Source organism: Fundulus heteroclitus, chromosome 12, assembly GCF_011125445.2.
Source record: "Fundulus heteroclitus isolate FHET01 chromosome 12, MU-UCD_Fhet_4.1, whole genome shotgun sequence".
Lineage (NCBI taxonomy): Eukaryota > Metazoa > Chordata > Actinopteri > Cyprinodontiformes > Fundulidae > Fundulus > Fundulus heteroclitus.
The window spans coordinates 12,180,281-12,203,784 of record NC_046372.1 but is presented as its reverse complement, the minus strand read 5'-3'; the positions used below and the strand labels follow the sequence as shown (position 1 = coordinate 12,203,784).

At 40.8% G+C, this 23,504-nt stretch overlaps 1 protein-coding gene across 5 annotated transcripts in view; it reads right to left on the bottom strand.

Annotated features, from left to right (window-relative positions):
• Positions 1-18,407, bottom strand: part of nsd3 (nuclear receptor binding SET domain protein 3) — a 43,139-nt gene extending 24,732 nt beyond the window's left edge. For 3 of the 5 annotated variants that reach the window (XM_036143954.1, XM_036143957.1, XM_036143958.1), the window contains exons 1-10: positions 18,021-18,406; positions 9,774-10,621; positions 7,508-7,768; positions 7,256-7,418; positions 7,008-7,162; positions 4,434-5,060; positions 4,191-4,356; positions 594-694; positions 358-403; positions 129-259 (exon numbers count right to left, since the gene is read on the bottom strand). In XM_036143954.1, the coding sequence (XP_035999847.1) occupies positions 129-259; positions 358-403; positions 594-694; positions 4,191-4,356; positions 4,434-5,060; positions 7,008-7,162; positions 7,256-7,418; positions 7,508-7,768; positions 9,774-10,577 (2,454 nt within the window). In that variant the 5' untranslated portion in view covers positions 10,578-10,621; positions 18,021-18,406. Of the gene's footprint in view, positions 1-128; positions 260-357; positions 404-593; positions 695-4,190; positions 4,357-4,433; positions 5,061-7,007; positions 7,163-7,255; positions 7,419-7,507; positions 7,769-9,773; positions 10,622-18,020 lie in introns of all 5 variants that reach the window. The other 2 variants (XM_036143956.1, XM_036143955.1) reach the window with 2 other exon arrangements.
• Positions 18,408-23,504: the final 5,097 nt, after the last annotated feature.

Sequence of the window (23,504 nt, the reverse complement as noted above, 5' to 3'; positions counted from 1 at the left end):
ACCAAGTCTCTGCTTAGCATGGACCATTTAACGTTATTACATCAGCATGCTTTTTTTATTTTTCTTTTTTTGTGGCAGTATGTTCCTGTGTGTGTGCGAGTGTCTGCGTGGCTTCATTTGAAGCCCACCTGTGGGTCGTTGAGACCCCTGGAGTCGGAATCGGAGGTGTCTCTGTACTGGGATGAAGCCATTTCGACGTCTGTTGATGCTCTGCTTCTCTTCTTTAAGGGTTTGCATGCGTCCGAGATCTCACTGGCTCCTTCAGAGGGGATCGAACGGATTTCACACATTATAAAAAGGAGTTTGTGTTCAGTGGCTTTGAGAAGGTGTTGGAAAAGTACTTTTTTTTTTAAATACCTTTCTGCGAACCCGTCTTCAGCGTCGTTTCTGGAGCCATCTCAGCCTGAGAACCACAAATGTGATACTTTGTTCAGCTCAGTGTTTTCCAAATGCATCTGCAGCAGTTTCAACTCAAACGTTCACTCTGGTGGGACTCTGAGCTCGTGGTTAATCTCATCTTTGCTCTTTGCTACGTTGTTGGTGGGCTGCTTATCTTAGGTCAGAGCAGCAGGTTGGCACAAGTAGACCCATACCTGTTCTTTTTTGGTTTTCTTCTTGGGGATGGGATCGGTGCCTCTCTCCGACTCAGACCTGCTCCGGACTGACCGCCGCTGAGGCTTCCTCTCCTGAGAGCCTGAAAGCAAAAATAAATAAATAACCAACCTGTATTTTGCACCAACGTCACATAGGGAAAAACAAGCAAATTTATTTTGACCCTGTGGGCAAAGATGAGCAAAAAAAAACAAAAAAAACAACAACAACAACCCTGGAATAAACTTAGCTCTTGTGGCAGTAGCATAGGGAAAGTTAATTTATTAAGTGGGGAACAATAACAATAGCAAGTTTTTATTTTTGTTATTGCCATTTTTACAATTAATCTCTTAGCCAGAGATCACTACCTTGTAAAACCCTCTTTTGCCTTCAAAACTGCATTTGGTCTTCTATAACATTTCACAAGGCAAGGCAAATTTATTTATATAGCACAATTCAGTACAAAGACAATGCAAAGTGCTTTACATGATTAAAATATAGCAAAATAAAACAGAATAAAGGCAAGTAGGAATAAAATATAGATAGAAAATAGAACAAAAAAGTGGTGATTCAGTTAACTAGGACAGTTGAAGGCAATTTTAAACAAATGTGTTTTTAATCTTGATTTAAAAGAACTTAGGCTTTCCGCACTTTTACAGTTTTCTGGAAGTTTGTTCCAGATAATTGGAGCATAGGAACTAAATGCTGCTTCTCCTTGTTTGGTTCTGGTTCTAGGTATGCAGAGTAGGCTGGAGTCAGAAGACCTGAGTGGTCTGGATGGTTTATACGCTGATAACAAGTCTGTGATGTAGGTTGGAGCACATTGGTGATGTTCACACAGCAGGCAGATGCGACCAAAACCAGATCTTTTTGCACATATGCCACCCACATCCGTCTTTTTCAAGTGTGAACGGCCCATTTCCGATCTTTTCATCAAACAAAAAAATATCTGTTTTGTGGCACTTCCCTATGTGGTGCTAAATCGGATACGTATCGGATATATTTCAAAGCGTTCTTTGCAGTCTTTTCTGTTAGCGTCCAGACTCTCACTGCGCATCCACACAGACTTCTCTACAGCAGCAGCCGTCACGGCTCCATAAAAGGCCGTCGTGTTAACAGCAGTGCCGGTTTCTTTCTACCTTCTTGTTATGACGTGGTTTAAGGCTACGTTCACGCTGCAGGTCTTGATGCTCAATTCCGATTTTTTTGTGAAATCTGATTATTTTGCGTGTTCGTTCACATTTCCAAATATATGCGACTTGTATGTGATCTCCTGTGTGAACTGCATTCATACACCCAAGTGTCCCGCATGCGCAGTAGAGGACGTGATGACGTCATACGTAGCGAGCGTGCTCATTGTTTGCAGAAGTAAACATGTATCGTAACGCTGCAGCGTATCTTGCGTTCTTTACGTTATTCTCCAACCGGAGCAGCACTTTACCAACGCAATCTTTTTAAGAAGATCCAAAAGGAAGAGAGCCAAATTTTAGCGACACGAGCGGCTTTACTGATACAGACTTCGTTCATAATTTTCGAATGACAAAGGCAACCTTTATGTGCGTCTGAGCGGATCTCTTTAGCGCTCTCACGTAAAAACACAAGCACAATAGTCAACCTATTTGGCATAGCCAGGTCCACCGTTAGTGACGTTTCTTGAGTATCGGTGAGGTCGGATAAATGCAACCCGGCCGTACAGACACAGGTCGCTTTTGAAAAGATCAGATACGTAGCAGGACCACAAATCCAAGCGGCCTGGGTCATTTGAAAAAATCCGATCTGTGTTGTTCAGACTGTCATAAAAAGATCAGATACAGGTCGCATACAGGCAAAAAAAATAAAAATAAAAAAATCGGAATTGGGTCACTTCAGGCTGCAGTGTGAACGTAGCCTTAGTATTGTCGTCTCACATTACTCAAGAGCTTCATACTAACATAGAAACCAGTATCCGCCATTATGATTTTATTTTTTGAACAAAGCTTTACTGAACACTTCTAGTAACAGTTACACTTGCCATTGTTTTTGTAAACAAAGCTGCTACGTGACGTGTCACATTTAATTAGTAGTATTAATGACCACCTGTAGTGTGAACTTAGCCATAGAGAGGGATTTTTGATCATTACACTTTGTAACCACCCCCCAGGTTATCTATAACAATCGGGTCTGAGGACTGAAAGAGGTGGAAATGTTTTTACTTATTTGACTTTAATAACAATTAACTAACCATGTAATATTTAATTAACCGAATAAGGTAGCCTGATTACAGCAGAAATAGGATCTGTAAATCCCAATTGATCTGAAACATACAAAAAGGGTTCTTGTATGTTTGCCTCTTAAAAAGAAAGGCCTACAGCTCCCTAAATTTTTTTCAAGGGTTCAATTTGTTCTAACACTTTCGCTTTCTTCAAAGCAATTTTTGTATTTATTTAAGTTTAATGAATGGGTGGACACAAGTCAGATATTTCTTTATACTGTGAAATCATAATAATAAAGATGAACAATTTGTGTTCACCTTAGATCCGCCATTTCAAGAAAGATTTTATTTGTCCGAAGAAATCTGGCAAACACAAAAGGTAGAGGGAGCTCAGAGAGGACGTAATCTTTGAAAGGTTTATGCAGGAAATGCTTTGTGAAAGAGGTTTTTCCACTCTGGGCTGCAGCTCTCCAAAAGTGAGTCCAGGAGGTTTTTCTTTACCGTCTTACCGATCCCGAACATGGTGGCGAGATAAACTAAAGTCTTCCCCCAGCCTAATACCAACGGCTGAGAGAAATGGGCTGCCCTGTCACATCATTTTTATACCCCAGACACACAGAAAGTCATGAATTAGACTGTAAAAGTTCCTCAAAACTCTGGCAAAAAGTAAATAATAAATAAAAAGTAATCTGTAATTTAAGTTTGCTTTGAAGGGATTGTTAGGGATGCCAATGTTTTTCCCCCAGTCAATAAATGTAATCGCATTAAAGGTTTGCTTTTTGTTTTCAGTGCGAGATTAAACTTACCTGACTCCACCAGATAGATTTGCTCCGCATATCCATCTGGAAATCTTCCGTTGAAGTAATTTTGGGAAGGGGCGAAAATACTGGTTAGCTGATTGGCCTATGTTGGTGATAGACGGGCCAAATGAACCAATCAGATTCGTCGTCACTCTGTTACGAGCGACGACAAAAACACAACCACAAGCCAAGCTACTCTTGCTGCTGCAGGTAAAGGCTCGTTAGCTCAGCAAAGAAATACTCTGTAATTCCGATAAAACTTGCTCGATAGCCACGCTAACGCTAGTTTCATCGGCTGAAGCCGCCATGTTCTTTAGACTGAACTGTCGCGCTTCCCGTTGCGTCACACCTCAACCCGCCTCAAAGCCAACGCTGATTGGACGTTCGTTTGGTGAACGGCTCCAAATTTTCTTTAACGGAAAGTAGCCAGACTGATCTGCGAGTGAAACCTTGAAAGCTCGCGAGATCAGGATGGTCTCACGAAGCTAAGATTAAACTGCTTTGATAAAAAAAAAAGCCCCGCCTCGAGTTTTTTTTTTTTTTTTTACAGGAGTGCCAACAAATGTGGAGGGTGACGTATTTACCTGAACCTGGTGTTATTTACTCACCTTGTGGACTACTGCTGGGGGATCCTGGTGAAGAAGTTTGTCGATTTGCAGACTCACTCCTCCTACTGGCAGGAGAGCCTCTCCTCTCATCGCTCTCTTCCTCACCTTCGTCCCCCTCTTCCTCCTCCTCCTCTGGACTGGGCTCAGGTTTGACTCTGCTGTCCTGCTGAAAGCAACATTCGGATCAGACCCCACAGGACATCGCCATCATCTTTCCGTCCATCTGCGCTTAGTTAGACCTACGTCAGGTGAGCAGTATCCCAGGTCGGGCTGCCTGGCCTCTCGCTCCACTCTCTCCTTCTTCTCTTCTTCTTTGTCCTTCTTTGGGGGTGGCGCGATGTTTTTCTGCAGGAGAGGCCAGTCACACTTGGTGATCTCCACATTCAGCCTCTTCATGGTGATGGAGAGAGGCAGCAGCTTCCTCGCAGCTGCCGTTTTCCACGTCCTGGGTGGCGGCGATTCCTGTTTCGCATCAGAGCTGGCGTTTTGCTTCGGAGAGCTCTTCTTCTGTTGTTGTTGTTCTCCCTTCTGGTTCTTCTCTTCGCTGGCGGACTGTGTGTTCGTGCTGTCCTCTGTGTTGGAAACGCTGCACTGCCGCCGGGGCAGCTGCCTCCGAGGCGGCTGCTCCCTGTCAGGCGACTTCACGCTCACGTCCTCCTTCTTCCCGACCGAGCCGCTGGAGCGCCGGTTCCGTTTTTCAGCTCGGATGGTAGGTTTCTTGGTAGGCGGGACCTCTTCGGGGTCCGGGTCGACATAGATGAAGGTGTAGTTGTCAATCCGCTCCTGGCGCGTCATAAGGAAGGCGTCCTCAGCGTGGCCGACGCCCACCTCCCACTGAGTACGCTCCCTCTGAGGGATAGGCTTCAAAAGCTAAAGAAAGACAAAAACAGGAAGGATTTATTGATTCATAATTATTAATTATTAGACATTTATAAAAAAAGATTACATATAAGTACAGCTATAATGCAGCAGCCTGCCACAAATTCAAAAAATGTGTTTAAAGCAGACATATACTTTTTAAACCCTTCCTTCACAAAATTTTAAATCATTCAGTTGGGGTCTAGATGGCGTGGATCTGCAAAGCTTCAGTTTGAAATCCTAATAATTGTTGCCCCACAGTCCCTCTTCTTTGTTTAGTGGACGGAGTTGTGTGTAGCAAGAAAAACTGTCCACCGCTTGGAGGAGTCAAGAGAAGTAAGGAGAATCTATTGATTTTATACCCTTAGTTTATCACAAAAAGCAGTTTTAAGATGTTTTTAGACGAGAAAGTACACCTCCAAACTTCATCTGTGCCATGAGTTCATCAAGGTTATCGGCCAATTTTGAATCTTTTTGTCTGACTCGTCAGGAGCGGCAGAGACCGGTCTGTGGTTTCCCGCAGACTGGATCTGTTTGTCGGGGCTTTAAAGTGATTATAAAGCGTTTACTAAGTTTGTGCAAGTACCAGATTTCTCACGTGAAAATCTTTGTTGGATGTTTTCGACATTTTAAGTCAATTAATTCTAAACTTTTTTGTCTCAAAAAGAAAACAGAGCCCTTACAAGAGTTAGGGAGTTCATCTTATAACTGCCGGTTCGATCTCCCTCTCTGATTGTCTTAGTTGTTGTGTCCTTGAGGAAGACACTTCACTCGCATTGCCTGCTGGCGGTGGTGCCAATGTATGGCAGCCTCGCTTCTGGTGGTCTGCACCAGAGCAGCTGTGGCTAGTAACATAGCTCACCACCCTCAGGGTTTGAATGTGCTATAAAAAGTACAAGCCACTGGACCATAGAAAGCAACAGAAAATTAATGGAAGTCAATGGAAGCTCCACACAATGATGCACATACCAATGTGTGTGCGCACGCATGTGTCACAACAAGGCAGACGTTCTACTTTCCTTCTACAGCCGAAGTAAAAAAAGCAGAGGAACCAAATCTGTGCAGGGCGTATATCCTATATACTATAGAAATAATTTTGCTGTGATCAAGAGTCCTCGGTATTGCACTTAAAAGTCCTCCTCGACATTCTCAATATGGCTGAGACAAAAACATACTCGTACAGCTCTAAATTTTAACTCTGAGGCAAACTTTGGAGCAGATGGTCAGTCTCGTCAGTCTCTGTCACACATATTTTGGTCATGCTCAGAAATGATTGTAACCTGACCCTAGCCAGATTGATATCGCTCCGCCTAGCTCCACTTACATCCATCTGGGACATCTCCCATAGAGAGTGATTTCTCCAATCAATTTTATTGTCCAGCCAATCAGGACGCAGGGCTGGAGTTTCATAGATGTGACGTAGTGGAGAAGCGAACGTGAGACTGTTTTGATTCAGACAGCAATGGCGGCTCGCATCGAGGAAGCAAGCGTTAACATTGATGCTGCTATTTCTTCCGTGTTGTCCAATCTACCTAATATTGTTTCATTAAAAGAACATCAGAGAACGGCTCTGAAGGCTTTTGTTGGTGGAAACAATGTTTTCGCCCTTCTCCCGACCGGATTTGGCAAGTTTTGCCCGTGGCGGAGCGGTTAGCGCAAACCATGTTAGGAGGCCTTTAGTCCTTAACGCGGTCGGCCCGGGATCGACTCCGACCCGCGGCGCTTTGCCGCCTGTCTTCCTCCCTCTTCCTGTCAGCTCACTGTCAATAAAACGTGTGCCACTAGAGCCACAAACACATTAAAAAAAAAAAAAAAAAAAAGATTTTATAAACATCTGGTTTAAGCTTTTTAATAACTCCTTTTTATATCATTGCACTGAATATGGAAACCTCCGTGACTTCATATAAGAAAATCAGAAATAATAGTTCTAAAGATTATAGATATTTTTTTTGTACATACTTTTTGCCTCTCCACAGGGTTCGTGGCCTTGCGCAGCGTCTCCGCCTGAAGCTCGTCGAACTGCTGCTTGCCCATGTACGTGACTATCCTCTTCTCGTGGATCCACGCTCGCTCAGCAACGCTGCCGAAGAACTGGACATGGTATTCCCTGTGCCCTGTGAACGAGGGGAGTTACAAGCCGCCACGTTCAGAAGGACGATGGAAACATGTTTGGTTGACAGTCTCGGGGTGTTTTTAACAGATCTTACCTCTGGTGTTAATGCGGGTGTGGACCTTCATCTGGGGGTCTGAGGAGACCATGCAGGGCCACCAGGGATAGGTGCCCACCTTGGACCACACCAGATCTCCGATCACAAACTCCTTACAGAACCCCGTCTCCTGGATCACTGATGGATGATGGACTTTAGGAACCTAAAAGGTGAAGATGAACTAGTTACTGCTCTGGTTTTAAGATCTTACACGCCAACTGGAGGTGAAGGCCCTAAGCTGCTCGCTCTTGCCTTTGGTGTTTTCTGTTCGGTTTTGATCACCGTCCTCTGAGGCTGCTCCACCTGCGCCGGTGGCGGCTCGCTCGGCTGCGGTTCTCTTGGCTGCGGCTGGATGTGGGTGTCCTCTGTCTGGGCCGTCGTGCCGGCTTGCTCTTGGATCGGCTCCACACTCTGAACCTGCTGATGCTGAACCTGCAACCTCGCGCTCTTTTTCCTCTTCTCCTTCTTCCTCTCGTGTCTGCGCTGCATCTGATTGGCCTCGTTCTTCTCCTTCTGAAGGAGGCGACAAGAAATTATGACAATATGTCGTGTTTGTCTGTTGTTGTTGTTTTACACGGATAGCCACCAGAAAGTTTTCACACCCATTCACCTTTTTTCTCTTATACTGTTACACTACAGCAGAAATGTATGTTCTAAATCACATTTGAACAGTTTTCTTTTGAAACAAATCTTCTGAAAAACAGCTTATAATAATAGAGAGAAAGCATGATGTTATGTATATTAGTAAATTTTAAGAATTCTTACTCATTGTTTAACGAGTAAACACTTTGGGCAGCAAGGACAACCTAAAGTCTTCCCTTATGAGTCAGTAAGGATGGGCAGGATTAGCAGACGCCCATTTTTAAGTTTATGCAGGAAGATGTTTAAATTGATTTAAGGCCACTCAAGGAAATACAGACTGCTCCTGAAGCAACTCCCTTGTTAATTTGGCTGTGTACTTCAGGTCAATGTTGTATTAAAAGATGAACTGTCGCCTTAGTTTGAGCTTCAGAGAACTGTATAGGAGGTTTTTCTTGGAGAAACCTCTATTTTTTTTGTCTGACATCTTACCCTCTATGCAAACTAGCCACTCTGCAATACATAGCCCCACATCACGGTGCAACCTCTGCCATGCTTCATAGTAGGGATGGTGTTAGGCCAGTGAAGAGAAGTGTCTGTTTTTCTGAAGACATTAACCAAAAACATCTAGTTTCATCAGACCAGAAAATATGGTTTCTCCTCCTGCTTTTTGGCTTAAGCTGGCTATTAAGGCCTTTTTGCACTATTATTTTTGCACCATAAACATGGTAGAACATTCTTCTGCACACTGCTGGACTGTGAACACCTCCCACCTGGGGAAGAAGGCCCAACAGTGGCTCTTCTTCCTCAAGAAACAGAAACGAACTGGACTTTCCTCTAAGCTGTTAAAAAACCCTTTACAGAGCTACAATAGAAAGCACTTTGTGTCTCAGCGTAACAGTGTGTTGTGGGAGCTGCACTGCGCAGGAGAGGAAGGATATAGCACGGGTGGTGAGGACAGCGCAGGGGATTGTGGGATGCCATCTAGAAGATCTGGACACGGCAATGCACCGTTTGACCCATTTCCATCAGGTAAACGCCTCAGAAACCATAAATAAGAAAACTAATAGACTGAAAAACAGCTTCTTTCCAAAATCTGTAAGGGTTATCACACCCTGCTGAGAAGTTTGTGGTCTGTTACATCTTACAAACACGCTGCTGGTAAAGCCTATTTGCACAATCCAATTTCTCAGGGAATGTCTGATTGCAAATTTCTGTAAAGTATTGCAGTAAAACTGCGGGCATGAGTGCATCATTGAGGGTTGAGTGATTAACTCATGCAAGAATACAGTAATTCATATTGTTCTCAAAGGGAGTAATATCTGACTTTTGGGACTCGGACACAAATCCTATAAGATCCTAAAGGCTATTTGCACGTTATAAGCTTCTCAGAAAGCGTGTTGTCAGTGCAGTCAACTAATTTCATTTAAAAAAAAAAGTGTGAAAATATTATGTCTTGTTGTGTTTGTGTGTTATATGTTCTCTGTGTGCATGATGAGCTATTGTCTGTCCCAAAAAATGTCAGTAGGGTAACCCGTGGTGACAATAAAGAGTCTTGATAAGTAATGGTTGACTTTCTAGGTCTGATCTAGGCCTTTTGAAGCCCGTGGGACACATCCGGCCCACTAACTACGACTAATTGACCTGGCCGTGGGAGTTTGTAGTACAAGTGGAAATCCTACTGTAACCCACATGAAATAAGGGTACATTTTTAGGAAATGATGATGTGAGGAAGACGGACAGCATGTCTAATCAATCAGAAAACATAGGTTCCAGTGTGGTCTAAATCTACTTCAAAAAGTTAAACTTTATTTTCCAGCAGAATAAAAATGTATCTTAGGAGTAAAAAAAAAAAATGTAAGAAAGCAACAGTGTCCGTCCGTCCACATCACATGTACACCGTGTGAGCAAAGCAATGAGCTGGACCTGCACGCATTACCTGCAGCTCCTGCAGCAGATCCCCACAGAGCGCAGACTCGAACAACTCTTTCCCATTCTGGTACGTCTTGATGATCTTCAGCTTGATCTCTGGAGAGCTGGTTTTCTTCAGCACCCCACCGGGGGTGTTGGATGGAGCGAGTGGAGGCTGAGAGGAGGGGGTGCTGTCCACAAGGGACGGAGGAGGGCTGGAGGAAGGCAGGTGTAGCGGGGGCGGGGGCGGCAGGTTGTGGCTCATGATGTGGGGCGTCTGGGAGAGTTGGTGCTGGGCGGGCAGCGGCGGCGGAGGACTGTGCGGGTGCGAGTGGGTCTGTATGTGAGGTGGGTTCGAGTGGAAGGGATGCGTGTGGTGGTGGTGGTGGTGATGGGGGTGGTGCAGGTGCGGGTGAAGTATGGACAGCGGGGTGGAGACGGGGGACAGAGGTCTATCATGGCCTCCGGGTCCTCTCAGGACAGTTCCCTCGCCCAGGAGGCCGTGCTCCCCGTAGCCCCGTATGGCTCCGTAACCGTTGGCCGAGCCGTTGGGGAACTGCGAGTACAGGGAGAACTTGGCCTGGGGCTCGTACATGCCCAGACCCGGGGGGTAGCCGTTGGGGACCTGCGGCATGTCCTCCGAGGCCGACGGCGGGTAGGAGAACTCTGCATCCAGGGCAGCATCATAAGGGGGACCGCTATCTTCTCCCGGGTCACTGCCGGTGTCGCAGGAGCCGTCCTGTCTGATGTTGGCTGAGTCAATGAGCTGAGGGGGTTGCTGAATTGTATTTCCCATGATCCCTGGCATGTAAGATAAGGAGGTGAAATCCATTGTTGGGCTCCTGCATCCTTAACTGTCTTTTTCTTTGACTGGACCTGAGGACAAAAATACAGAACACGTTAAACGACTATAGAAAAAAGACAATATTTTAAGCTCCCCCAGGGGTTCTGCAAAGTCCTGCTTCCGTTTTACTGTGCTGTATTGAATAAATCCCACACATGACAGTAAAAGCCACATTTCCCCTTATAGTAATAAACATTAGAGTCATATGCGCTACTAGGGCTGAACGATTTTGGAAAATAATCTAATTGCGATTTTTTTTATCTTAATATTGCGATTTAATGCAATTATTTATTTTCAGTTTAATTTATCATGTCTTTTTAAACATATTAGGGCTGTACGATTTTGGCAAAAATCTATACTGCGATATATTTCAACCATAATTGCGCTTTAATTTTGACTTTTCTCTGCATTAACCACAAGCAACAAAAATTCAATTCAATTCAATTTTATTTATATAGCGCCAAATCATGAAACATGTCATCTCAAGGCACTTTACAAAATCAAGTTCAATCATATTATACAGATTGGGTCAGATTATACAGATTGGTCAAAAATGTCCTATATAAGGAAACCAGTTGATTGCATCAAAGTCCCGACAAGCAGCATTCACTCCTGGAGAAGTGTAGAGCCACAGGAAGAGTCATCTGCATTGTACATGGCTTTGCTGCAATCCCTCATACTGAGCAAGCATGAAGCGACAGTGGGAAGAAAAACTCCCCATTAACGGGAAGGAAAACCTCCGGCAGAACCGGGCTCAGTATGAACGGTCATCTGCCTCGACCGACTGGGGTTACAGAAGACAGAGCAGAGACACAACAAGAGAGACAAAAAAGCACAGATGGCCTGTAGGTAAAGATGTTTGTAAACAAGGACTATTTAAAAACAAGTAATTTAACAGTTTTTATTAATCTGAATATTAATTATTCAAGAGAATAGCTTGTTGAATTGGACATCAATCCTTGTGAAACCAACAAACAAGTCTATGTATTAATCAGTTTCATCGTACTTAATGCTATGGTGAGATTCCTGAAAGTTTCTGTGAAAAACAGTATGATTACATAAAGTCTAAAACAAATAATAAAATTAGATTATCTCACTGCTCCAACTCTCTTCCCTTCAATGTGGAGCCAAACCCACTTTAAACATATTAACAACAGCAAAAGGACGTGTCTGATCCATTAATTGTTAAAAATTGCAGACCTCTGCGATTTGAAAATTACGTTCTTTAAAATTGTGGTTATATTGAAATTGCGATTAATTGTTCAGCCCTATATGCTACACGTATAAATAAAAAATAAAAATCACCAATCCTACTATTTCCGTTTAAGCAACAGCTCTGTCCTTGAACCTTTGAAAGTACGACAACCTTCATAAGCTTTAACGTTTGTTTCATAAAGATCTGCAACGGGTGAGAGCATCAAGAGCTGTGAAAGCCCGTCAAAATGGCCAGTTATATTGTAGGCTTGCAGAAAGTGAATGCATGGGACCTGAAATGTAATAGACCACCAAATATTGCATCCAAAAGGTCTTTGGCAAACTTGGCCAAACCTCTACCAAGAAAACGTTACCACATAAAATTCTTTTAATGGAGGATGGCTGTTGCATTTAGGGCTCGACAATGTATTGAACGGCAATCGTACTTAAAATGTGTGTCCGATGCCAGAATTGCAACAGACCGCTTAGACGCAACATTTTGTTGCCCTTGTCTGCGAGATGAATTCTCGCCGTATTCGTGCGTTATTAAAAACACATCTTTTGACAGATGCGTAGCTGCTGCTGTCACATCCGTTCTGTAAGAACCCATAGTTTCTTCTTTGACAGTAGAACATCAGGAAGTGCCTTGATTAGCTTAACTTCTTGTGGTTTCTCATGAAACATGCTGCTTACGTTTAATTTTATAATGTGATTGCCTAAAACCAACCTTTGGTAGGCGGGCACTAGGCGTTGCTTCGCCCAATCAGCTCGGAGGGTTCTGCTTAATGTCCTTCCTTTCCCCAAAGGGATTCGATGGGAGCAGTGGCCAGATTGATAATGAGTAGAACTAGAGTGCTACACATTATCAATCCGGTTGGCCAGGTTAGTATTTTGTAGGATTTGTATTTTTAAGCACCCTCCATGAAAGTTTTGCACTCCATGGATGTATTTGGTCTGTTGAGTAGACTCTTCCTGCCCTCAATGCCCATTCAGGATGCTTACTTATAGCACCAGAATTACCAAAGCTCACGAAGAGTTTAAGATTGTTGTGAAATAAAAGAGAGAAAATATTGTCATGCGAATTCTTACATATCTTTCTTAGAAAGAAAAAAGGAATCTGTCAAAATCTGAAGTCAGTAAAGACCTGGGGCCTCATTTATAAAACATTTTGTGGAATCAATAAAAAAAAATGTGTACATACCCCAAAAAACAAAACGGTGTACGCCAAAATGATTTTTCGGATTTTATAAAACCATGTTTGAATGCTTAAGATGAAGTCGATCTATGAATCGTCACACAGTTTGGCAGCAGTTCACCACTTTACCATGTGCCAATTTCCTCCAAAATGAGCGTACGTCTGGGTCTGAGTTACAGTGAGGGTCGCACATTTTCCCGTCAAGTTAAAAAAATTAGATTTCAACTTTTGCGTTGAAAGTGTACACGTTTCAGGCCCCATTTTGGCATTATAAATGAAGCCCCTCATTGTTGTTGCACTACAACAACGTCAGACTTTAGAGTTTCAGCCACTATTCAATTTCTTGTGGATTTTACACCAGCACATTTTGCGCCTCCCTCGGCCTTCTTCCCTCTGTAGTTGTGTAGCAGCGTTACCACGCCACACAATGACGTGGCGTAGGTATTACAACATATATTACGGTTCTGCCGGCTTTGTACAGTTGGAGCTTTACGCTTCAGCTTTTCTGTGCGGATAAAGTACTTGGCTGCAGGTGGATGTAGCCTAAAATATTTGCATACAATGGGCAACCCTGTTTGGTTACGCTGTTCCTTATAGGTTTGGAATGACTAAAATGTCCCCTCCATCGGTTTTCTGATTTACAACAGGAAAAGAGCTTAGCAAAAAAAGGCGACATTAGATTAAACTTGAATTGTCAAAAAAAAAATCAGTTCAGTATAATACCTCAATTGTTAACTAAAGGTTGGAAAATTGGAAGGTTGGAAATACGATTCAATAGATCGTATTCATGGATCAAATAATTATTGAATTCTCAGACATTATCTCATGTTGATAAAATAAAGAAAAGTGTATTTTCTGTTTTTTTTACTGTATCAACAGACTTTTTATTATTAAGCGTCATTTAAGGAAGCCTGTGTCTAATGCATGAGTACACTGACAGGAATATAATACCATGAAGAAATAATCAGGGCACAAAATGATTAAAACATGCAATCGTAATAATATTTACTACATGAATATTTAGACACCACCTCTCTCTTTCTGAACTTTACGGTCTCAGACACTTAAGTGTGCATCAGGTGTGGGTCTCAGGGACAGGTAACGCCCATCGAACCTTTAAATGCGTGCAGAGCATGCATCGCTCTTAATCTATTAAGGCTGCTAAATATTGCATCCCAGCTGCTATTTGCAAATACGATACAATGACGCCGCAATGGCGAATGTGATTCCTTGTAATGTGCAGGTATAAAAATAAAACGGCTAGAAATGACAAGAAATTAAGACAAACTAAATGATCTTTGATGTGATGTGGTGCGTTCCTTTTATAATCAGAAATCTGATCTTATGAGGTATCCCAGTTAGAAACACAACAAGAACGCTCCTGGAAGTTGGAACGCCAACTGTGAAAGTCAGAGGTCACCGAACAGCCCCACGTTCAGCCCTCAGTGAGGCAGCGCATGCAAAGCGTAGTGAAAGTCATCAGCTTTTGTGACGGTTTGCACACCATTAATTAGCAGCACACAGTAACATAAAACCTCTATTTGTGAACCCGTTCCTTTTGGTGTGTGTGAATGCACAAAATGCAGAGAAACACATTGTTATTGGCTTATATTACTAACTGTGGCTAGCCCCCCATAAGAGTTAGCAAATCCCACCGGATTTCGGACTCGCAACCAAAACGTGTGACGTCATTTCCAGCTCCAAACTCCCACTTCAATCTCTGGTTCATTTACAAGAAACCAGAGATGCACCGAACCGATATGCCAGAAATCTGAATCAAACACTTTTCCCTTGATCAGCTTCGATTGCTGAGCGGCAGACGCTGAAAAATCTGTTTTTACTATATTCATTAAACGCATCACAACTGTTTGTTTCACTCCCATTTCCATTTTCCTTCAATGGTAAAGATTAGATGCTTTGATTCGTTCATGGGGAAAATCTTGTAATTTTTTTTCATTGTCTGTTTGATTCCAAGCTACTACATCACAGAACCTACAGCACCTTTTAAGAAATAGTAATTATAGTAATAAGTAATTACTATATAAATGTTGTTTATATACAAAAAAAATGTATTAATAATAATAATAATAATAATTTCCAAGAACACCAGAAATCAGTGCCGGCCAGGAAATGCCTGATCAGTGCATCTATTTTAAATTTCATTTATTTCTTTATTTGAAAACGGACTGACAAGAAATTGGGTTGCGAGAGAGGGGGGTAGACATGTGACAATGGTCCATGGGCCGGGATTCGAACCTGGAACAGCTGGGCTGAGGACTGAGGCCTAATAATGTGGGTCGCCTGGTCTACCCGAGTCACCACCGTGCATCTCTCTTAAGACAGAAATCCAATTTTATAAAAAGAAAGGAAGCAGGTATATTGCGTGACTTGAAGTTTAGATTGCATCAGACAATACGCGGCTCAAACTATCACCAAATAACAAGATTTGTAATAACTAATGTGCAATTCTATTTAAGACACCGTTCAATAACCTGTGCAATAATACTTTTAAATTATCCTGTTTAATAAGAGACTTCATCTGCGTAGATATCTCACTACCTCACTGTTGCTCTTACCTGGTACCACTTAATGTAAAACGTCATTCCATTGTATATAAGTCACCTGAGCGTACATAAGTCACCCTAAATATCTGCTTTATTTCCCCTGTACTTTTTATTTTATTTTTTATTTTTGATACACTGTACATATGTGGACACACTGTATATACCTTATACCTTATGCACCTTTCCTCCTTTGGCACATTTCTTTTTGTTTATTAAGCTGATGTGTGACAAGTAAATTTCTCCACTGTGAGATCAATAAAGCCCTGTCTTATCTTATCTTAATAAAAAAAAAAACGTTTAATTAAATTCCAGAAGTAGTGTATCTATATTTGGGACGTTTTGAACACTTTCTGGTGCTTTTATTTGACTGAGGGCCCGAGGTCAGTTTGCACCCTTATGATGCAGTTTCATCTCTTCCATTTTCATCCCCATAAACAAACCATTTCACATCAGTTTATCTTTAAGTTGTAGATCAGCCTTTTTTTTTTTTTTTTTTTTTGTTAAGAACTATGGAGATAAATAGCTGCATGAATGCTGAGGTTTAAAGTGCATTCACATTCATGATTGTATGTTATCTGAAAACATTATTTTACTCTCATTTGGTTTTGATCCTCTGTGGGCCTGTTAACTTGCAGGAAGTACGAGACAAAACCAAAATAACTCAGGGTGACCTGATGGTAGATATTAACCTACAGTGGAAGGCAACTAACTTTTCGCTCATTGCATTATCATTCGCGCTAAGTTTAGAAACTGTTTGCTGAGCGGACTTGATGAGGTTTCGATGCCTGTGAGTACAACAACAACGTTCACAAGATATTCATCCGCCGTTTAGATCACTGTCTAAGCAAAAAAACAAAAACCTCTTACTTTCTTCTTTTTTTTTTATTATTATTATTATTATTATTATTATTATTATTATTATTATTATTATTATTATTATTATTATTATTATGTGTGGTCTTAATATTGTCGGCTCCTATTGCTCAACAACTTTCTAACAACACAGAGACTTACTGCCTAACCTAAAGCAGTCCCCAAGGGACATTTAACCAGCATGTTTAGGATAGAAAAACATGTTTCTGCACAGAAATGATGAAAGCAACTTTTATTTCTCCTTTTCAGTTCAAAAAAAAAAAAATAGTGCACATCAACTATAACAATATAGTATTAATTGATCAGGTCAGGAGGAAAAAGTCCTCTTGGAGACAGCTTTGCATGTCCAAAAAGCTGGACAGGACGTAAAAATAAATAACCAGCATCCATTTGTAACTCGTGCATTTTTTATTTTTTTTAAATAAAGAAAATTAAGTTTATGCTGGATTTGAAAATAGAAACCCTTTAAAGACGTTCTTCTATTTGGAGAAAAAGGCAGATTGGTGCATATCAACTTAGAATCAGGACCAGAAGAAGTAGGGAAACATTGTAGCTTGGATCGTAGATACCCACAGAATTATGTCAACAAAAGCCTTATTTTTTTTTTTATTATGAAACTTTTAGCTCGATTCCAGATTTACCATCACTGGGAGCTTTTGCAGTCTTTTTGTTGCTTTTTAAAAAAAAAAAAAAAAAATTAAAATAAAATCACGCCAACACAGACACATGGTGACCAGCTTTTCCCAAACAAAACAAAGAGCTACTCCCTGCAGACTTTCACAAACGTAATAATCCGCGATGATCGATTAAATCGGGTTTAAAAGTGTGAAGCCAACCGGACCGACGCGCCTTGACGCGCGGACACACGCTCGGGCTGCCGGGGCACCCGAAAGGTAAATAATGTAAACATCCATACGGTGTCGATTAGCGGTCAAAAGCCACCGACGTCGAATCGGGAAGAATCATGTCGTTCATTTGCAACACGATAAATAATAATATATGGCAATAACTGAGCTGGTTTAAACCTAAAAGCGACTGCGCAGAACCAAAAAAAAAAAAAAAAAGCTGAATATATTTTACTGAATGATGCTGTAGCTTCCTGCGATGTTAGCATCAAGCTACCTGGGATCAAACGGGTCAAAATAAGGAGATGTTTGGTTGGTTTACAGAGATTAAAATCAGAAGATAAAAACACTAAATGTTTATTAGTGTCCACGCACACGCAGCTAGGTGTCTCCCGCTGTTCAATAACGCGGGGCAAACACGGGAGGGGGGGAGAGAGATGAAAGGGGATGCTAATGTTGGCTAACGCTGCACTCCTCAATATGGCTGCCTTTGCCCCTTTAAATCAAATTGTCTGCCGCGGTTAAACCTCCGTCGCTGGCGGCTCGCCGTGCACCGGCGTGCCCGGAAAACGAGCTCCAGCCGCCCGTGCGGAGGCGAGGGGCGAGCTAACTAGCGAGCGCATCCGCCAAACACGCTCGTCGCTCCGGAGGAAAGAGCAAAAGAGGGGGGGGGGGACTGCTGCACAGATTTGGATGCCAAGCCGAAAGATGCGGGGTACAAAAAAAAAATGATAAAATAAGGAATAAAAGATGCAAATACCTTCAGCGTGTCCCATTCTAAACACATACACCAGCCTGCGACGGTTCCGCTTAATCTACAGGACGGTCGGAGGGAGGGGGAATAAAAAAAATAAAAAAAATATTAATCCGGTAATGTTGACAAAGCTCAGGCCTTTCCTTTTAACGCAATTCTCAACAGAGGGAGAGGATGATGATGATGATGGTGGTGGTGGTGCGGAGGGGGGGTGGCGTTACGCTATCTGGTCGCCCACCAATCCCGGAGCCTGGCTCTTCGTCGAAGCAAAGACCCCAGCATTTAGTCCGATCCCTGTCGGAGAAAGACACGTTCAATTCTCGCCCCTTCCTGCCTCTGCCTTCTTCGTGCTCGTCTCTAGCTCCCTCTTCCTTCGGTTTCGTAAAAGTGCCCTTCAGTATGGCTTTTAAGTCCCGCTTGGTCACCTGAGCAGGAGGTATGGCAGGCCGATGTAGCATATAATCAAACAAGACTCGTCGCCACTTTTTTTTCTTTTTTTTTTTTTTTGTTGTTGTTGCTGCATTCCATTTACCACAAATTTTGGAACACAGATTATATGAATGACGTCACACCAGTGGCACTGAACATACATTTTGGACTGCACAGTGGAGCAGTGGGTGGTCAGGGCCGGATTATCCATAAGGGCCAGTGGGCCAGTGCCCAGGGGCACCAACCATGGGGGTGCACCACTGAGCTATATAATACACTGGAGTGCTAATCGGCGTCTGTTTGAACGAGTCGCTTTGAAGCCACCAGCCGCCATATTGGTACTCCCCATTTCCCCCCAGTAACTAAGGAATATGTGCGCTACAGCATTGAAAAACTAGGATTTTCTCATGTTCAGGGGGGGCTTAAGACTTTTAAAATGTCAAATGCCATATACTTTTATGTTATGTTCTAAAAATATCAAGTACTGAGAAAGTCCTGTGCTGAAATATTTTGCATTTTATTTATTTAAATATATATATATATAACATTTATAAATATATAAATAACAATATACAAAAACATATATTTACATATGTGTATACATATATATACATATACACATACTTATATATACATATATATATTTAATATGAATAACATGTAAAATGTTTCAGCACCTAATTTCCTAGTAGTTGATAGTGTTAGTACATCCACTGACTGTAGAATTACCTGTGAAACGTTTTCACACAGCCAGAAAACTGCTTGTTGTTGCGACCAAATCCTATGGGATTCTGTGAGAGTAGGGAGGAGCAAGATGGCGGCCAGTGACTTCAGTTTTTCGGCAAAATCAGCACTCCAGTGTATTATATAGCTCTGTGGGGTGCACCACATGACACATGCTTTAAAAATGTATTTTTCATAAATTGTTATATTATTTACTTGAAATTGTTGAAAGACCATGCATTATTCGTTTTGTGAACACTGATGTCACAATAATATTAAATGATAAATAAATCAGGATTTTTTTTTATTTCAACATTTTAAAATGAGATATTTGAATATTGCTCACTGCTCATATGCCTACATGTAGTTGTGTAAGTTAGTAAATAGTAAATTACATCACAGAAATCCCCTTGATTATGTCTGATGTTTTTGACCGGAGAACAGCACGGGTAAGGGGGGGGGCTTTGAGGTATAGTGCCCAGGGGCACCACATTGTCTTAATACGGGCCTGTGGGTGGTCATGCAGCAATAATGTCCTGGGTTCAAGTCGTACCCTTGCCCTTGGTCTTTCTGCGTGGAGTTTGCATGTTCTCCCTGTGTATGCGTGGGTTCTCTCCTGGTCCTCTCACTGTCCAAAAACATGACTGTTAGGTTAATTGGCCTCTCTAAATTCTCCTTAGGTGTGAGTTGTTTGTCTCTGTGTTGCCCTGCGATAGACTGGCGACCTGTCCAGGGTGTACCTTGCCTCTCGCCCATAGAATAGAATAGAATAGAATAGAATAGAATAGAATAGAATTCAACTTTATTGTCACTGCACTATCACGAGTACAAGCAACGAAATGTGGTTTGCATTAGGGCTGAACGATTTTGGAAAATAATCTAATTGCGATTTTTTTATCTTAATATTGCGATTTAATGCAATTGTTTATTTTCAGTTTAATTCATCATGTCTTTTTAAACATATTAGGGCTGTACGATTTTGGCAAAAATCTATACTGCGATATATTTCAACCATAATTGCACTTTAATTTTGACTTTTCTCTGCATTAACCACAAGCAACAAAAATGGCCTGTAGGTAAAGATGTTTGTAAACAAGGACTATTTAAAACAAGTAATTTAACAGTTTTTATTCATCTGAATATTATTATTCAAGAGAATAGCTTGTTGAATTGGACATCAATCCTTGTGAAACCAACAAACAAGTCTATGTATTAATCAGTTTCATCATACTTAATGCTATGGTGAGATTCCTGAAAGTTTCTGTGAAAAACAATATGATTACATAAACTCTAAAACAAATAATAAAATTAGATTATCTCACTGCTGCAACTCTCTTCCCTTCAATGTGGAGCCAAACCCACTTTAAAACATATTAACAACAGCAAAAGGACATGTCTGATCCATTAATTGTTACATTGCCAAAAATTGCAGACCTCTGCAATTTGAAAATTGCGTTCTTTAAAATTGCGATTATATTGAAATTGCAATTAATTGTTCAGCCCTAGTTTGCATCTATCCAGAAGCGCTATACAGGATGTAAATATTTATTCACAGGTGTATGTACAAGCAAAAAGTAATAGTAATATTGACAGCTAGATATAGGCACCAGCACCCCTCACAACCCCACAAGGGACAGGCGTGTTAGAAAATGGATGGACAGGACATTTTTTAATTGTCAACAATATTCACCATTATTTTTCTCCAGAAATTTGTGGTGCAAAATTAGCTTCAGCCTGACATTTCTGCACTCGGTGTTAATCTCATTTTGTTTTAGGAAAGACAATTAGCCAATCAGAAGTAGTAGCGGGGGAATGACATAATAATAAGTACCCTTGTGTTCACCTGAACCGTAAACTGGACTGGAGTCATAACACCGATGCTTTTTCCAGCAGCTTATCGTTAGATGGACTCATCAAGAAGGTTGGTCAGTGTCTCCCATCCCATGCATGAAGATGTTGCTGAACTGAACTCTTTCAATGACAGACTGCTACCTCATAGGTAGACAAAGGAGCCTAATCACAGATCCTTACTCCCAATAAATGTTAGATTTTAGAACCATCGATGTTCCCAATAAACTCAATTAGTATTTACACCCCGACTTCTATCTGCAGTTTTTCATGTCTTGTAAAGAGTCTGTTGTTTTTATGCAACTATATACTGTACATGCACTTTACACAGGACCACTTTACAGCTAATAAAAACCCTGTAAGCAGTCTCTGAAAACTCTGCATAAAAAAATCTACTTCATATCATAACAGTAAAATAATAATCAGAAATAAGCTTCTGAGCTGGAACAGTGTGAGTATTTCAAATGTCATACTTGTGAACAAATACTTCCTGGATTGGCTTCATCACCCTCAAGAGAGGCTCCATTTAATTGAAGTCAATTATAAACACAAGAGCAGTTAAATTAGAATTTTCTGTAAATCCTTTAAACGGTGGCTTTTGAATAAGCAAAATAGCAATCATGATCTAAACTAACATGTTTTATGAACTAACAAACGTTTTAACTAAATCTTACTTATTGTGCATAGTTTATGCTGTGTCCCTATAATTTTAACCTCTTTTAGTACTAATTAAATTTGTCATTTTTGTAATTGTTATAAACTGCTGCAAATATTTGTCTATATGCCTGCTATATGTGTTCTTTTCCTTTACCATCAACCAACCATGGCACTGAATTTGAAAACTAGCCCTTGTGGCTAAAGCTGGCATATTTACATGGCAGCTGTAATGTACTCATATTGATTAATATGAACTGTCCCTTATTAGATTAAAAAACCTAAACAATAAACATGCAAGTTTGTACATTTTCTAAATCACCCTTCTCAGTTGCATATTTCTTTAAACTTAAAATGCTATTTTCAGTAATTGTACGGTATGTTTTTCTTATGTTGTAAATTTGCCCAAAAGCACAATATCCTGCTTTTTACCTTTGTGTGAATTCTCATACTTCAATTTGTCTGTCATCTTTCTGCTGGTACACCTGAACGTCCCCTCTGTAGGAAAATAGACAATATTTCGATTCTTTTCGAGTCTGTGTTCAACAGGCAGGGGGGTATCCTGCTCCTTTATGTGAATACCTTCAGCCATAAGTTAAATATTATTGTAAGTTCAGATATATATACAGTATACGTATTTAATTTTCTTGAAACGGTATTCTATCAAGTTCATACTTGTCATAATAGAGATATTTGAAAATGATTAACTGCCAGTCAGCATACCAGTTAAATACATAAGAAATATGTTTTATTGGCCTATAAAAGGATACAGGATGTTTATAATTAAATTTCTAATAGTTATAATATTGCTTGTGTGGTTGTTGTATTTAACCAAATTCTTTTACTAAAATATCTAAAAATTGTTTGGATTTGTGATGTCTAAAACAAAATAAGACAAGTAAAAACTGTAATAACTTAAAGTAGAATTACTGAAATTTTCTAAATTGAATTAAAACACAAAACACTTTAGTATGTTTAGTATGTTATATTTTAATCTTCTGCATCTTCAAAATGGTGTCAGGTTTGAGTTGTTGAGATCCGGACCAAAGCGCAGACAATGGTTGGGAAGCCGCATGATGAGTGAATAATGATTTAAATAAATAAATAATAATATATAATAAATAATCTAACTGAACTCAGAAGGAACAGATAACAGAACTGCAGAAATAATAAAGCCCATAATAAAGCTAACTAAATCTATCATAACCAGAATACACCAATAATATAAATAACAGAACAGAAACTAAGCAATAAGGATCTAACAGGACTACTATCATAACAAAACATAACTAACTAAACAGGAAATGATTTAACAAATGTCCAAATAAGTAATTAACATAAATGTTCAACAGAAAACTAAACAAAGATGATAACATGAGCATCAAGGGAGGAACAGAATCGGGGTGTGACAGACAGACGACAGGATCCCCAGGGAGATAGAAATTATCACACCCCTGGGAATCCTGACAAATGGAGTTTGAACAAATATAAATCTAATTTTCCTCATCCTAGCATTTAGCAAAAGATACAATGTTTGCAAGGTTTAGCCTGATTTAACGTCAGAGAGTGAGAAAAAAGTCATTGTCTCTTATTTTATTCATTGCAACATCTGAGTTCAACTTGCACATCTTATCTCAAGGTTGCAACACACATTCCCTGGATTTTGACATTCAAAAAAACCAAAAACGGTTGCTATCTCATTTAGCTGGAGATTAGATTACATGTTTTACAGTATCAGAGGCATATATAGCAAGTCAGTTCTGCAGCGCTGAATAATGGTTGTAGCATCACTTCCTGCACCACTGAAATGCAATGCATATACAACACAGAGTGTTT